Source organism: Megalobrama amblycephala, linkage group LG15 (assembly GCF_018812025.1).
Source record: "Megalobrama amblycephala isolate DHTTF-2021 linkage group LG15, ASM1881202v1, whole genome shotgun sequence".
Classification (NCBI taxonomy): Eukaryota; Metazoa; Chordata; class Actinopteri; order Cypriniformes; family Xenocyprididae; genus Megalobrama; species Megalobrama amblycephala.
This window is the reverse complement of record NC_063058.1, coordinates 2719370-2735854: the sequence shown is the minus strand read 5'-3', so window position 1 is coordinate 2735854 and position 16485 is coordinate 2719370. Positions and strand designations below refer to the sequence as shown.

The window sequence follows — 16485 nt, the reverse complement described above, 5'->3', positions numbered from 1 at the left end:
TTGCTAGACACTAGCAGTCCAGAGATTTTCGGCTTTGACACTACAACTTCAGCAGTTAAGGAAGCGCTGGTTTCTACGGACAGCTGATGGTAGGGGGGATATGACATCATTGACAGGCGACGCAATGACATGGGCCGTATCACATTTCTCTGAATTTAAACATTGTTGGAACCATTTTGGATAACATAAGTACACAAGTCAATAAAACATAAAACACTGCTCTAGTGTTTTTTGGATAGTTTAATGCAAAAAACCTTTAAATAAAAACTTAAATAAAATAAATAAATAAATATAAATATATAAATATATATATATATATATATATATATATAAATATATATATATATATATATATATATATATATATATATATATATATATATATAAATATATATATATATATATATATATATATATATATATATATATATATATATATATATATATATATATATAAATATATATATAAATAAAAATATAAACATGTTTTCAGCTAGTTGCCAAAGCAACATTTCTCATTTTTATTTAATTTAACTTGATGTACTAACACTAAAAAAATAAAACCTACATAGACATTTTAAAAAAACTATTAAAAATGATTAAAAAAAAAAAACACAAAATTACTAAAATTAAAAATACATAAATTATATAAAAATAAACAATACATACACTGCGTTCCAAATTATTATGCAAGAGACAAATCAGTAAGATTTCTGTACAATAAACATTCAGATTTTAGTTTTTCTAAGAAAATGTTTATTTATCCATGTCTTTTTAGATAACTGGTATCAATCTCAGACAAAATAATTTGCCAGATCTATGGAAACTCTACTTAGAGGTTGTTCCACATTATTAAGCAAGTCACAGTTCTCATGCAATATGGGGAGGAAGAAAGATCTTTCTGAAGATGAAAAGCATGAAATGGTGCAATGTTGCGCAAAAGGCATGAAAACAACTAATATTGTGTGAAAACTGAATGGAGATTATCAAATTATCATAAGATTTGTGAGTGATTTAGAGCACAGCAGAACTCGGTCAGATAAAGGCTTATTAATGAAAGTTCCTGTCAAAAAAATTAATTGTATTAAAAAGGGCAGCTATAAAAAAAAAAAAGCCAGTGTTGAGCAGCAAACAGGTATCACTGATATGTCAATTGCATAATAATTTGGAACGCAGTGTATAAATAAACTAATTCAAAATATTAATAATTCAAACTGTAATAATATCTTAATGATATTAAAATAACCCTGCCCAGTTGGACTGTCACAATATCAGATTTCCCCTACATGATTATCACAGCCAAAATAATTCACAATTATCACAATATTTATCAAACTTAGTGAAATTTCATCTTAATATATTTCATATCTACCATGTTGGAGTGTCAAGCAGATAATGCTGCTGAATTATTAACAATTTTACTGTATATGTAATATTAACACATTATCAATATTTCATTTTTTATATATATCACGGTTATAGTCAATCCCGGTTTATTGCAACAGCCCTAATAACAGGCAACTTTAATATTCAGTCAGTGTTATTTCAGTATTATATACTATTGTATTTATTAATGTTTGAATTAGCTTTTATATTTATGTATAGCTTTATAATTGTATTTTATTTCAACTTATTTCAAATACTGAAAACAATTTTAATAGTTTTAGTTAACATGACAACCCTGGTCTGAGTCAAGGGTAAAACTACTGAATCTTTGGCTAAAAGGTGTTTATAAAGAAGGAAGAGGAAGAGGAAGACTGGGCTGAGGGTGTTGTTTGGGTCAGGGCCACGGGTCTCAACTGGTAAACGAATAAAGCAAACATACTTTGTCTGACATGCTCTCCTCATACTTGTGGTTGAACAGACATTTGTAGACCTTTCCCTCTCCGGCTGGAGTCTAAAAATGAACAAAGCAAACCATTAGCATGCAGAAATCCACATAGCTCGAGTGAGCATGGCAGGATTGTGGCTTACGTTTTCACAGAAGCGCTCGCGGTCTTCCCGGCAGGAGAAGTAGAGGTGGCGGTCCAGGTGGAAGTCGTCGGAAGAGAGTTCGGCCACGCGCATGATGGCCTTCTTACAGTCCTCTCTGATGGTGTAGTGACCCGGCTGCTCTTCGGCTTCACTCACCAGGCCTTTCTCCAGACATGAGATCACTTCTCCTTGAGAGTGGATATCCTGAGGGGTGAGGACGAGCATGTGCATGTCAGAACAGAGAACCACAGGACACGTGCGATCTAACATTTGCTGCATCTCTAGAACTGCAGCTGTGAATCTCAAAACAGATGCTGATTGAACACTGCTTTCCAATCAGCTGACAGCTCCATTAACAATCATACATTTGTCCTAAACAAAACAGCTGACCACGACAATGTTCCATTGTCATTCACTCACTCTCATATCGTTCCAAACCCATAAGACACACGCACGATGCATGAAAACAAACCTTATTGGTTGTCACGCATCAAGCAAGCACATCTGAGTTTCCGTCTACTATATTTGATGTTCTGTATTTATGTTAGCCTATATTAAATCTGCTCATCATATAAAGCGACCGTGTCTATTCAGTAGACTCGGATTAACCCGCTCAACTCATACAGATTATTGATATGACGTCTTTATGAACTGTTTTAAAGCAAATTTTGGGTGAATGGACTGTCAATGGATGGACAGAAATCTCTCAGGTTTCATTAAAAATATCTCCTTTGTGTTTCGAAGATGAACAAAAGTCTTTGAGATGACAAAGTTGTGTAAATTATGACAATTTTCATTTTTGGGTGAACTAAAGTGGAGTTTAAATTTGAGGCAGCTGGTCAAATGAGACAAAACCAATTTTTGAAGCTTAATGAATCTTTTGTTTTCAATCAGTGGTTCGGATCGTGTAAACAAAGCCTTCTTTACTAAAATCACTTTGCCGCTCCGAACCACTGATTCGAAACAAAAGATTCGTAAAGCTTCATGAAGCAGTGTTTTGAAATCGCCCATCACTAGATATTGTTGAAAAGTCTTAATTTAGTTTTTTTTGGCGCACAAAGTATTCTTGTTGCTTTATAATATTAATATTGAGTATTAGTACAGTATAGTACAATATAGTACATTAATGGATATTGAGAGAGGAAATGTCATTGCTGGCTATGCAGGCCTCACTGAGCCATCGGATTTCATCAAAAATATCTCAATTTGTGTTCTGAAGATGAATGAAGGTCTTACGGGTGTGGAACGGCATGAGGGTGAGTAATTAATGACAGAAATTTAATTTTTGGGTGAACTAACCCTTTAATTAGAATATTTGCCTCATCAAGATGTTTAGCAACTTCTATTCAATTCAATTCAATTCACATTTATTTGTATAGCGCTTTTCACGATACATATCATTTCAAAGCAGCTTTACAGAGAATGCATGTCAACATCACAATTTAAGAATGCAGTTAGCAAATAATGTAATAATTTAGGCAATTAATTTACATTCACTGTTAGCAGTTTAACTGAAGGTAGAAGCAATGAGTTCCTGGAAAAATGAATTTCATTAACAATAATTAGGATCTAGAAATTGGGCAATGTGCATTCTCCAGTGCCCGGTTGCGTAAAGCACCTCAAGTTTCTCCCTTAAGTATGAGACTAAAGGCGTGACTTGATATTATCTCTTAAACAGTTCTCTAAAGGGAAACAGTAAAGTGTTTCACAACAGCGACCCAGGTTTTGCCGTTATAAAATTCTGTTGTTGCCATGGACACATTATTTGTTAATACAGAGAGGGTATGCTACGCATTTAATTTGATCAATGTTTATGTGAATTAAACACTTAAATTAAAACATTTATCACATAAAAGCTTCCGATCACGTCTCGTTAGAAGACTTGGACTGAACCTGCACACTCTGTGTAGCACTTAAGGTGAAATTACACTTAAAGGGTTAGTTCAACCTAAAATGAAAATTCTGTCATTAATTACTCACCTTCATGTCATTCCACACCTGTAAGACCTTCGTTCATTTTCAGAACACAAATTAAGATATTTTTGATGAAATCCGATGGTTCAGTGAGGCCTACATTGACAGCAAGATAATTAATTTCAATGCCTAGGAAGCTACTAAAGACACATTTAAAACAGTCATGTGACTACAGTAGTTCAACCTTAAATGTTATGAAGAGACAAGAATACTTTTTGTGTGCCAAAAAAAAAAAAAAAAAAAAAAAAAATTCAAAACACTGCTTCATGAAGCTTCGAAGCTTTACAAATCTTTTGTTTCGAATCAGTGGTTCAGAGTGTGTATCAAACTGCCAAAATCACACCCCCCAGTGGTGAACCATCGAAATTTTTAAACACTTTTGACATAATTTTTAGCCTCGTTTACTGAAATCATGTGACTTTGGCAGTTTGATACACGCCCTGAACCACTGATTTGAAACAAAAGATTCATAAAGCTTCATGAAGCAGTGTTTTGAAATCGCCCATCACTAAATATTGTGGAATAAAGTAATTATTTTGTTTTTTTTGGTGCACAAAAAGTATTCTCGTTGCTTTATAACATTAAGGTTGAACCACTGTAGTCACATGAACTGTTTTAAATGCTTTCTATGCATTGCTGGCAATGCAGGCCTCACTGAGCCATCAGATTTTATCAAAAATATCTTAATTTGTGTTCTGAAGATTAACGAAGGTCTTACGGGTGTGGAACGACAAGAGGGTGAGTAATAAATGACATTATTTTCATTTTTGGGTGAACTAACCCTTTTTAGGTGCTTTATGCAACCGGGCACAGACATCCTTCTATTTCAGAAAACAAATGAAAGCATACAAAACTATTTTTTTGTTAGTGGTTGCATATGCAAGTTGTATTAACTTTTGACAAAGTGGTCACTGCACACACAAGCATTATCCGACTCCTCTCGACCTCTTTTCCTGCATTTTTCAGTTCATTTCTTGCATTTTTCCCCGATTAACAACAACTTTTGGTACATGATAAAAGCTCCTTTTGGTTTCTCAGTTTGATCGAATAGAGCAACCATAAATGACAAAAAACACAGGTCTTTCATAGCACTTCCCTATGTAGAAAATCACTTCCTTCCCTCGATGCCTGCATTTCGCGTCGTCATGTGCAAACAACCTGTTGTACTGGTCAGATCAAGTCAAAGCATTGCGTAGCATAACATCTAGACCAGGTGTGTCCAGACTCTGGCCTGGAGGGCCACTGACCTGCAGAGTTTCGCTCCAACCAGCTCCAAAACACCTGCCTGTAAGTTTCTAGTATGCCTAGTAAGACCTTGATTAGCTGGTTAAGGTGTGTTTAATTAGGGTTGGAGCTAAACTCTGCAGGACGGTGGCCCTCCTTTGGACGGTTTGGACACTCCTGATCTAGACAGACTCTGAGCAGTGAAACATATGCAACTAAGATTATTCAATAAACTCTGCTCTTTTATTTTCATCACTTCATCTCATGCTTCTGCCGTTCTCTGGCTTTCTCAGTCAAACTCTCAGGCTGATAGAAGACATATCTTCTGGCAAGGATTCAGCGTCCGGGGCTGAATCTGATATTTCTGACGTGGAGACCAATCCGAACTAACGTTCTGGCATGATTTAACTAACATAACCAGTAAATGACCTATACTAAAATTCTATTATAAATAAACACTAAAAACTAAAATCCATCGTTTTAAATGCTACAAGAGAATTTAAGCATCACAACATTATAATGTACCGTATGAAAAATGGATATTCATTTTGAGATTCACTAAAGATTAGCTACTTTTAACAGCATAATTAAATTTATTACATTTTAGTTCAATTTAAATTGAGTGTTAAAAGTGTTAATTTGTTGCGGAACTGTTTTATGAAGCATTTTAAAGAACAAGTTTAAAGAACAGTTGCACAGATGTATAAAATTTTAATCTGTAAAAAGAATGTGTTTGTAATCTTACAGTAAGTGTTTGTTAAGTTCTGTATTTGACACTTAATGTAACGAAAACTTGCAGAGATGCTATCAATACTGCTGCCGTTTTGTTATCAGAGAGATTCAAAGAGGAAGTACTGGTTTAAAAAAAGGGTTACACCCTTACTATTAAAGCTTTTGTTCATTCTGCAGCTTTAAGTTACCCACAGTGCATCTTGGTTTACCTTCTCTCCTGTGTTGACGCTTCCACAGTGCAGTTTGTTGATATCCTCCTTGCACTTGTCCATGAAGCCGCAGATCAGCCGGTAATCACTGAACACTATACTGGTCATCTTGGTGATGTACTGGTTACACTGGTATTCTGAGATATTGGTGCGGTGATCGACTAAACACGACACCAGGTAACCCTTCCCACGTTCCTCAGCGGCACACTCCTTAATCTGGTGGGGAAAAATGATTAAAAAAAAAGGTTCACAATGACTTTGTGGTAGAGTTTGTGATAAAAGTTAGTTTTTCTTTGCCACTTGCTTGTATAACTCACCCCATTGATGGTCGTCTTGCACACCTCAATGGCCACAGACTCAAACTTTGGGTCCGTTGTCAGATTCAGCTTGTAGTTCCACAGCAGCTAAAAGAAAGGGGACATGTTTTGTATTGACCACACATCTTAATCTTACAGTACTGAATGAATTTTAATCCTTTTTTACCATGAGCAATAACAGCACTAAAAAAATTGTTTATATTTTTGTTATTTAATATTCATTGTATTACTTTTAATTATATTATTAAAGGATTAGTCCACTTTAAAATGAAAATGACCCCAAGCTTTACTCACCCTCAAGCCATCCTAGGTGTATGACACTTTCTTTCTGATGAACACAATCTGAGTTATATCCAGGGTTCCCACTCTTTCATGAACACCAGATTCAAGGACTTTATTAACCCCCCCGGAGCCATGTGGAGTACGTTTATGATGGATGTGGATTGATACACTTTCTTCAGCTCATACTCATTGATTCCGTTCACTATCATTATAAAGCTCGGATCCGTCAGGATATTTATTAATATAACTCTGATTGTGTTCATCAGAAAGAAGAAAGTTATATACAGATAGGATGGCTTGAGGGTGAGTAAAGCTTGGGCTAATTTTTATATGAAAGTGAACTAATCCTTTAATAACTTAAAATAATAAACTTTATCAATGAGTCATTAGGCTAACTTAAAAAAAAAAGTTTGTTCTGTTAAAATAAACCACACACACACACAAAAAAATACCCCCCCAAAAATAAATAAAAATAAATTCAAACAAAACCAAATCCAAAACACAAATTCTTTTATATGGTTCAATGTTTGTTTGTCATTTCATTGTCCTGGAAGAAAAGCAACAGAAGTAGTGTGTAAAGACTTACATGATTGCAGTCTGCACCGATCTCCGTGTCCTAAAGAGAGATTAAAAAAAATAATAATAATAAAATTAATAAATAAATTACAAGTGTTCACAGACAAAAGTAATGTGCAAGAGTACCTGATTTTCAAGATCGACAAGTCCTGAATAATTAGGCTGGTTTCTGGGTCACCTGACCCTGATTATTTAAGGGCATTTTAAACATATTTCTTGCGTTCACAAACAGGTAGGAGCACAGCTATATAACCAAAGGCAGTGTCTCGAAGTGCGTTTTTAAAACTGCTTTTAACTTGTTAGCGTTCCACTGCATCGCTCGCAGTACACATACATTTCAAAAGAGACCAAAACCATGCATACACTCCAAATGATTCAAGAACATCATGCAATTTACTTTGCAATGCAATTTATCAAAGTTAGAAGAAGAAGAAGAAAAACCAGTAGTTGCAGTTGTTCGTCTAATGTTATGGCCCATCCTAAGTAAGCAGTGTCTCAAGTAGTGACTGTTGCTAGTGCTGTATTTACTTTAAGGCTTACAAAGTGTATTTGAGTTGATTTGTGACCCCGGGGAGAGGAGAGGTGCAAATTAAAACTAGATGCAAACAGATAAGGACTCAGGCCTCGCGCTCTTCCTGTTGCACATCCTGTGTGGACTGCTAATATTTGACATGTGATCATCTGACTGAGTCAAAGGATAAGTGTAGGACCATATAAAACTGCTGATAAAAGTTTCAACTTAATTACACTTTAGGCTCTTTTTAACTTTAGATAAAATCAAAATACATTGATAAAGTAATAATGAAACTTTTGCTTTTTTAGCCTACCAAAACGCACATTGCAAACCGGTGGATGTACATTATATGGGCCATAGCGGCATTATTTCACTTTCTCCTGGAGACTCAAATGTATGTGTAAATACTGTGAGTCTCAATGAACAAAAGCACACTGTTGAAGACCAACGTACCAAAATATGACCAACACGCTGGTCATTTGCATCTCAAATAAACATACAACTTTCCGTTTTGTACCATTATGACTCTCTTCCTTGTGGCATTCACAGAAGGAAACAAAAAGTTAAGCTTTACAGCAATGTTTGGCATGAACAAGGACAGTATTTTGCAACATGACAGCGGACTAAGAATTTAAGTTTGACTAATGTGTGAGGGATTATGACAGAGTCACTGCAATCGCTGAAGAACGAGAAAAATATGAAAAAAATGAAAGCTATTTGACAAATCTGAAATAACGCGGCAACATGTGAAGAATTAAAGAGAAATTCAAAATCTGTAGAAACAGTGAAAGTATGTCATCAATGGCAGCTTAAAGGCATTTAGAAATAAAAGGCAATAAGGCAATAAAATCGCTCTTTGTGATGTGAAATGTCAGCAGCACTAAGAGCCAAGAAGTGATCAACATAACAGTAGGGTCTCCCTAACCATGATGACTTGATACTGATCTTTATTTGAACAGCTGAGAACAAGCCCAGACAGAGAGCATCCTCGACATAGCACAGGACAGCTGTTAACGGCCTGCTGCAAATATCAAGCATGTAATTCTTGATTCCCATGGGGTGAAGCCTTGATAAGTGTCACAATGTTACTAAAAACAGCATCTAAATCCAATCAAAGACAGAGAAACCTGCTTTGACCCCAGTCTGTGCTGAGAGCATCTTCTTAGCCCTTGATTGTTGCAACGGGGTTTATCAATGCTAAAAGGATTTAAAGAAACTCAAATACAGAGCTTCTCTGTGTAATAATGCTGCATTTGTCATATCTAATTCAAGTGAAAACAATAAAACAAATGTTTATAACCCTGTATGATCACAACAAGATATCAGGAAACAACGCATACTGCTTACAGACCAGAAAATCACTGTTAGAGGACACAATCTTGACCGTTGTCCCCTCAACATCATATGAATGGTCTGGCGACAAGATCTTTCCTCCAGCTGTGTCAGGCTTTTATTTTAGAAAGCAGCATTTTTAAAAAGTCACCAGGGCCTTTTGCCTCTGGCAGATTATAAATAATGGAGGTAAACAAACTGTCTCCATTCAGTCTTTATTTTATTTATAAGAAACAATGAGGAACATTGTACAGCTAAATAATTGGCTTTACTGCAAGAACGTGCACTGACAGTGTATTTTTTTATAAGAAGAGAAAGTCTAGAGATTCAGTTATGAAGACATACATGGTAAACTCCCTGATATCTTTATGACATGCAATCATTCGGCAATAAAATGTAAAACAGAGAAAGAACAAGAGCTAGATCAAAGTAGCGACCCAAAATAACCTATAACAACAATGAACAGCTGAGAAATAACCAGTCCTGCAATGTGATGGACAACCAAAGAAATAACCTGCACTGTGATGAACAGCTGAGAAATAACCTGTCCTGTAATGTGGTGAACAGCTGAGAAATAACCTGCAATGTGATGAACAGCTGAGAAATAACCTGCAATGTGATGAACAGCTGAGAAATAACCTGTAATGTGATGAACAGCTGAGAAATTACCTGTCCTGTAATGTGGTGAATAGCTGAGAAATAAGCTGCAGTGTGATGAACAGCTGAGAAATAACCTGCACTGTGATGAACAGCTGAGAAATAACCTGTCCTGTAATGTGGTGAACAGCTGAGAAATAACCTGTACTGTGATGAACAGCTGAGAAATAACCTGTAATGTGATGAACAGCTGAGAAATAACCTGCAGTGTGATGAACAGCTAAGAAATAACCTGTCCTGTAATGTGATGAACAGCTGAGAAATAACCTGTCCTGTAATGTGACAAACAGCTGAGAAATAACCTGTAATGTGATGAACAGCTGAGAAATAACCTGTAATGTGATGAACAGCTGAGAAATTACCTGTCCTGTAATGTGGTGAATAGCTGAGAAATAAGCTGCAGTGTGATGAACAGCTGAGAAATAACCTGCACTGTGATGAACAGCTGAGAAATAACCTGTCCTGTAATGTGGTGAACAGCTGAGAAATAACCTGTACTGTGATGAACAGCTGAGAAATAACCTGTAATGTGATGAACAGCTGAGAAATAACCTGCAGTGTGATGAACAGCTAAGAAATAACCTGTCCTGTAATGTGATGAACAGCTGAGAAATAACCTGTCCTGTAATGTGACAAACAGCTGAGAAATAACCTGTAATGTGATGAACAGCTGAGAAATAACCTGTAATGTGATGAACAGCTGAGAAATAACCTGCAGTGTGATGAACAGCTGAGAAATAACCTGTCCTGTAATGTGATGAACAGCTGAGAAATAACCTGCAGTGTGATGAACAGCTGAGAAATAACCTGTCCTGTAATGTGATGAACAGCTGAGAAATAACCTGCAGTGTGATGAACAGCTGAGAAATAACCTGTCCTGTAATGTGATGAACAGCTGAGAAATAACCTGTAATGTGATGAACAGCTGAGAAATAACCTGTAATGTGATGAACAGCTGAGAAATAACCTGTAATGTGATGAACAGCTGAGAAATAACCTGCAGTGTGATGAACAGCTAAGAAACAACCTGTAATGTGATGAACAGCTGAGAAATAACCTGTCCTGTAATGTGATGAACAGCTGAGAAATAACCTGTCCTGTAATGTGATGAACAGCTGAGAAATAACCTGTAATGTGATGAACAGCTGAGAAATAACCTGTACTGTGATGAACAGCTAATAACCTGTCCTGTAATGTGATGAACAGCTGAGAAATAACCTGTAATGTGATGAACAGCTGAGAAATAACCTGTCCTGTAATGTGATGAACAGCTGAGAAATAACCTGTAATGTGATGAACAGCTGAGAAATAACCTGCAGTGTGATGAACAGCTGAGAAATAACCTGTAGTGTGATGAACAGCTGAGAAATAACCTGCAGTGTGATGAACAGCTGAGAAATAACCTGTAGTGTGATGAACAGCTGAGAAATAACCTGCAGTGTGATGAACAGCTGAGAAATAACCTGTCCTGTAATGTGATGAACAGCTGAGAAATAACCTGCAGTGTGATGAACAGCTGAGAAATAACCTGTCCTGTAATGTGACAAACAGCTGAGAAATAACCTGTAATGTGATGAACAGCTGAGAAATAACCTGTAAAGTGATGAACAGCTGAGAAATAACCTGCAGTGTGATGAACAGCTGAGAAATAACCTGTCCTGTAATGTGATGAACAGCTGAGAAATAACCTGCAGTGTGATGAACAGCTGAGAAATAACCTGTCCTGTAATGTGATGAACAGCTGAGAAATAACCTGCAGTGTGATGAACAGCTGAGAAATAACCTGTAGTGTGATGAACAGCTGAGAAATAACCTGCAGTGTGATGAACAGCTGAGAAATAACCTGTCCTGTAATGTGATGAACAGCTGAGAAATAACCTGCAGTGTGATGAACAGCTGAGAAATAACCTGTCCTGTAATGTGATGAACAGCTGAGAAATAACCTGTCCTGTAATGTGATGAACAGCTGAGAAATAACCTGTAATGTGATGAACAGCTGAGAAATAACCTGTCCTGTAATGTGATGAACAGCTGAGAAATAACCTGTAATGTGGTGAACAGCTGAGAAATAACCTGTCCTGTAATGTGATGAACAGCTGAGAAATAACCTGTCCTGTAATGTGATGAACAGCTGAGAAATAACCTGTAATGTGATGAACAGCTGAGAAATAACCTGTCCTGTAATGTGATGAACAGCTGAGAAATAACCTGTAATGTGGTGAACAGCTGAGAAATAACCTGTCCTGTAATGTGATGAACAGCTGAGAAATAACCTGTAATGTGGTGAACAGCTGAGAAATAACTTGCAATAATTTGATGAACAGCCATAAGGGACTTTTGCACTGAAGGAAGTATATGCTAATTACCTATAAAGGAAGTACCCACTTTTTAGTGTGTTCGCACCACAGGAACTGGGAACAATTTTAGTTATAGGAAAAGCCTTTTGGGGGGACTAAATTAGCTCCTATTTCAGAGTAGGGTCTAATCCAGCACAACAGGAACTACCAGTGGCATAAGAGTATGCTGAACGCATGCAAAACACTGAAAAATCCATTTTTAAAAGCTGTGCAATCACAGTTTAACACCTATATATTTACACCACGAACATGAAAAACAGCGATAGACAGACCGACGTCAATGTCCGGGCACTTCTCAATCTTTACGCTGCTAAGGAGTTAAATACCACGTGATTTTGAGGGGATCAAGCGAAACATGATTGTGTAATTTCTGCTCAGCTAGCAACATTGTGCATTAGCTACATGGCAAATGCTATAATACGTTTTCATATACTGTTTACATTCTTTGTTTAACAGTTCTCTCTAATAACGACTAAGATAGGATTATTAAACAGATCGTAATCTAATGAAGACAGAGAATGAGCGCTATGTGCTCGGACTCTGGCTAAGCCATTCTCAGCACTGTCAAAATAAAAGTCCCACACAATAACCAGAGTGGCAGGAAGTAAGTGGCGGCTTATGTCACTTCAGTTCCAACTGAGCTCTTGGTGGCTAGTTCCTATACGACCCGGTGCGAAAGCCCCTATAGGAAATGAGCCACCAACAACAGGCACTGGCTGCACAATCCAATACGAAACCAGAACCAACACCAAACCCACAATCAACACAGTAAGAGGACACCCAGTTCTGCCAGTTAAGAGCCAATCAACAAATGTTCTTAGGCGTGAAAGTGTTGTTCGTGTAATCAGTAACTAAGAACTAATTACACGACTCACATTACACAGACCCTGATCTGACCAATCACTCCCAATGAATAGGACACTTCAGAAGCATTATTATAAAAGGATCTTATTGCTCCCACGTTTATGATCATGCAAATGATTGCAACGGTTTCATTGATTCAAAAGTCAGTGCTGTTTCACCAATGTCTAAGATTTGATCCACAAATGGCAGTATTCACAAATCTATTTGTTAAATGAACTCTCTACAAATGAAGTCCCTAAAACAGCGCACAACCAGTCAGTCAAGTCTAACAACAAAAGCACCAGGTCTCTGCAGCAGAAAGGCAGTATCTCTCTTGTAACATGAATATCTGCAAATACTGTGAAGAAAGAGTTAAGATGTTTCAACCTACAGACTCTGCTAACAGGTATATGACAATGCATTTTCCTGGGAAGAGAGTGTGCTTGATGCAAAACAAGAGGCTCAGACTAGAATCTAATCAAATAGTACACTGGCAAACGACTGGCGAAATATCAGTCATTTTGTGATTATCGGAATCTGCGATAACAGCGGCCATCGAAAGTCGCCATGAAACATAAAAGGCGACGGATCGTTTCTGCGGTATTGTGACGTAAATGCGAGTGTAATGCATTATGCAAAAAGAAGAAAAAGTAGGGCGGCGACTTGCTTCAATGCATCAGTTCGGTTGTTGATTGGATGTTGAGATGTGGGCGTGGCTGTCATGGAAGGGCGGTGTTTAAGGGCATTAAATGATTGGAGAAGTCCAGCATACGTCACCAGAGCGAAGATCTTACGGTGAAAAACGACAGACAAGTTATTAAATATTTCACTGTCTTTTTAAATTATGCATAAGGATCAAACATTTGAAATACATCGATTTTCATTTACAAAATAAATGAAGGTAAATGTTAATTTCATGCCAATTTTAAAAGAAGTCATTCCACTCATATAATTTGCTGGCATTAGATATTTTACCACCCTGGTTTTAAATATTGGTATTCGTCATAAAAACATCTGAGAGCGCGCGTGACGTCATAGCTGACTAAACACCGCATACTTGGCGTATCGGTGAGTACTAGGCAGCTTATAACGGGTTGAGGCACGGCTATAAACAGGAAACACATCTTCCCCCCTCTATTAATCATGATAACCAGTTTTTAAAACCTTGAACCCCCCCAAAAAAACCTGCACGTATGTGACATTCAGAGGCCTTTTCCTGCCAAAACATGTCTGGTTTCTATATATACATATTACTAAATATCTTCTCATGTCAGCCCTGCTTACGTCAATATCTATATAATTTGTATGATCTGGAACTTATGAATGTCGCAAAACCGCACAAAGACTCTGCAGGTCCAGATGTGTGTTGTTATAACGCACTATGTAGACTGATGATCAGTCGATACTGCACTGTATGTGGTTTAAATCGCAGACGTTGCATATAAAAACAGCCTCGGCTGTGTTTTCTTACGTCTTTTCGGTCCTGCAGGCACTCCAGCACGGCCAGGTTGTTGTTCCAGGAGTGTTTGGGGCAGATCCGGCTCACGTCCTCCCGACAGGCCGCCTCCTCTGCGAGCTTCCAGCCGCCGCTGCGACGAACCGACGAGGCCCCCTCCAACGCCATTGCTTTCGCTTCTCCCGCTGGATTTTTACCTCTTTCGCTATTGTCTGCGGGATTATCACTGTCTCCGTGAACTGATTTGGCTCCACGAGCAGAACAAATCGAGCCGGAGATGAATATCAACAGCAGCAGCAGCCGCTGAACACGTCTACACGCCGCCATCTTCGCTGAGCGAAATTACGGAACCTACTACGGCGAAGAAGGTGTTCATGAATATTAATCAGCACACGCTGACGTCACTCGCAGGCTTCCTGAAAGTCCCAGTATGGCTTATTAATATTCATAAACTAAATCCCGCACACTGTAGTAGGATTCGTCAGTTCTCTGTGGAAGTAGTGCGGAATTACGGTATTAAAACAGCACACCTATCGAGTCTGACACTGGCCACGTAGACTAAATACACTTCATCATCATTAGAAGAAAGGAAGATAAGAGAGGGAATTAGCATTAAACAGAGACTTCAGAAATGGGCGGGATTCAGAGGCCCGGACCGGAGTGTTTTAATATTTAAACTTAATCAAACAACTATAAGTTTATTGCTGGTATTATTCAGGTGTAAATCATGTTGAACGCTGTTGCTGTAATTCATAATATGTTGATGTCACATGGTAAGTGTTGTTTATCTCAGCGTTGGTTTAGGATGGGCCAATAACAATCGTTTGTGATTACTGGGAAATATTTATTTTAAATAATTGTATCGCGATTTCTTGTGTTGAATTTACATTTTATGTCAGACAATATTTCTGAAAATAACATTTAAATATCTTTATAATTTATAGAGCAAATGTATCTTCAAAATAAAAAAAATAAAATAAATAAAAACACGAATGTGGTTCAAGGCAGAATGCGCCCCCTGGAGGAAGACATTTATTTCCTACAGGAAATTTTTAGTTTTATTCATTTTTATCTTTATTCTGAAGGTTTGTTCATTTATCATTCGCCTGGTTTATAGGACATTTTACACCTAAAAACATTCTGAAAACGTTTTTGTTTTTCTGTCTGTTGATTATTTTCTGATTTATCTAGGGATAAAAGAGAAATCCAAAAGCCCCTCTATAAACACCCTCAACTCTTAATAACATAATAAAATGAAGTGAGAATTTTGAACCTGGCTTTATTCAATGTACATTTTTTTTTTTTTAAATATATGCAAATAAGTGCCTATTTAATTAGTTAACACCTCATTTGCATTTTTAAACTGGGGATAAGATGGTGATGCTTACATTTTTACCCTGTTCACCTGTGGTGTCTTGTCTTAACTGATATTCAGTTTACTATAGTAAAAAAAAAAAAAACTTTAAACTTTTAAAGGATTAGTTCACTTTCAAATAAAATTCTTGATAATTTACTCACCCCCATGTCATCCAAGATGTTCATGTCTTTCTTTCTTCAGTCAAAAAGAAATGAAGGTTTTTGATGAAAACATTCCAGGATTTTTCTCCATATAGTGGACATCAATGGACTCGAGATGGTTGAAGGTCAAAATGTCAGTTTCAGTGCAGCTTCAAAGAGCTTTAAACGATACCAGACGAGGAATAAGAGTCTTATCTAGCGAAACCATCGCTAATTTTTGAAAAAATTGTATATGTTTTATATAAACACAAATGATTGGCTTGCACATACTTCCGCTTTCCATATTCTTCAAAAATCTTACACTGTATGTCCTACACCTTCCCTATTCTACTTACGGAAAAAAACAACTGCCGGCGCGTTCATTCCGTAAGTAGAATACGGAAGGCATTGGACGTACAGCATGAGCTTTTTGAAGAATACGGAAAGCGGAAGCACGTGCACGCGATCCTGTGTGTTTTTAAAGCATATACAAAAATGAGCAAAAAATGAGCAATGGTTCAAAAATGAGCAATGGTTTCTC

At 37.1% G+C, this 16485-nt stretch overlaps 1 protein-coding gene across 3 annotated transcripts in view; it reads right to left on the bottom strand.

The window, feature by feature from the left end:
* Nucleotides 1–14817, bottom strand: part of glg1a (golgi glycoprotein 1a) — a 33284-nt gene extending 18467 nt beyond the window's left edge. For 2 of the 3 annotated variants that reach the window (XM_048159612.1, XM_048159614.1), the window contains exons 1-6: nt 14463–14817; nt 7299–7328; nt 6431–6517; nt 6114–6329; nt 1975–2178; nt 1826–1897 (exon numbers count right to left, since the gene is read on the bottom strand). In XM_048159612.1, coding sequence (XP_048015569.1) covers nt 1826–1897; nt 1975–2178; nt 6114–6329; nt 6431–6517; nt 7299–7328; nt 14463–14774 — 921 coding nt within the window. In that variant the 5' untranslated portion in view covers nt 14775–14817. The remainder of the gene's footprint in view (nt 1–1825; nt 1898–1974; nt 2179–6113; nt 6330–6430; nt 6518–7298; nt 7329–14462) is intronic. The other variant, XM_048159613.1, reaches the window with a different exon arrangement.
* Between the last annotated feature and the right edge of the window lie 1668 nt (nt 14818–16485).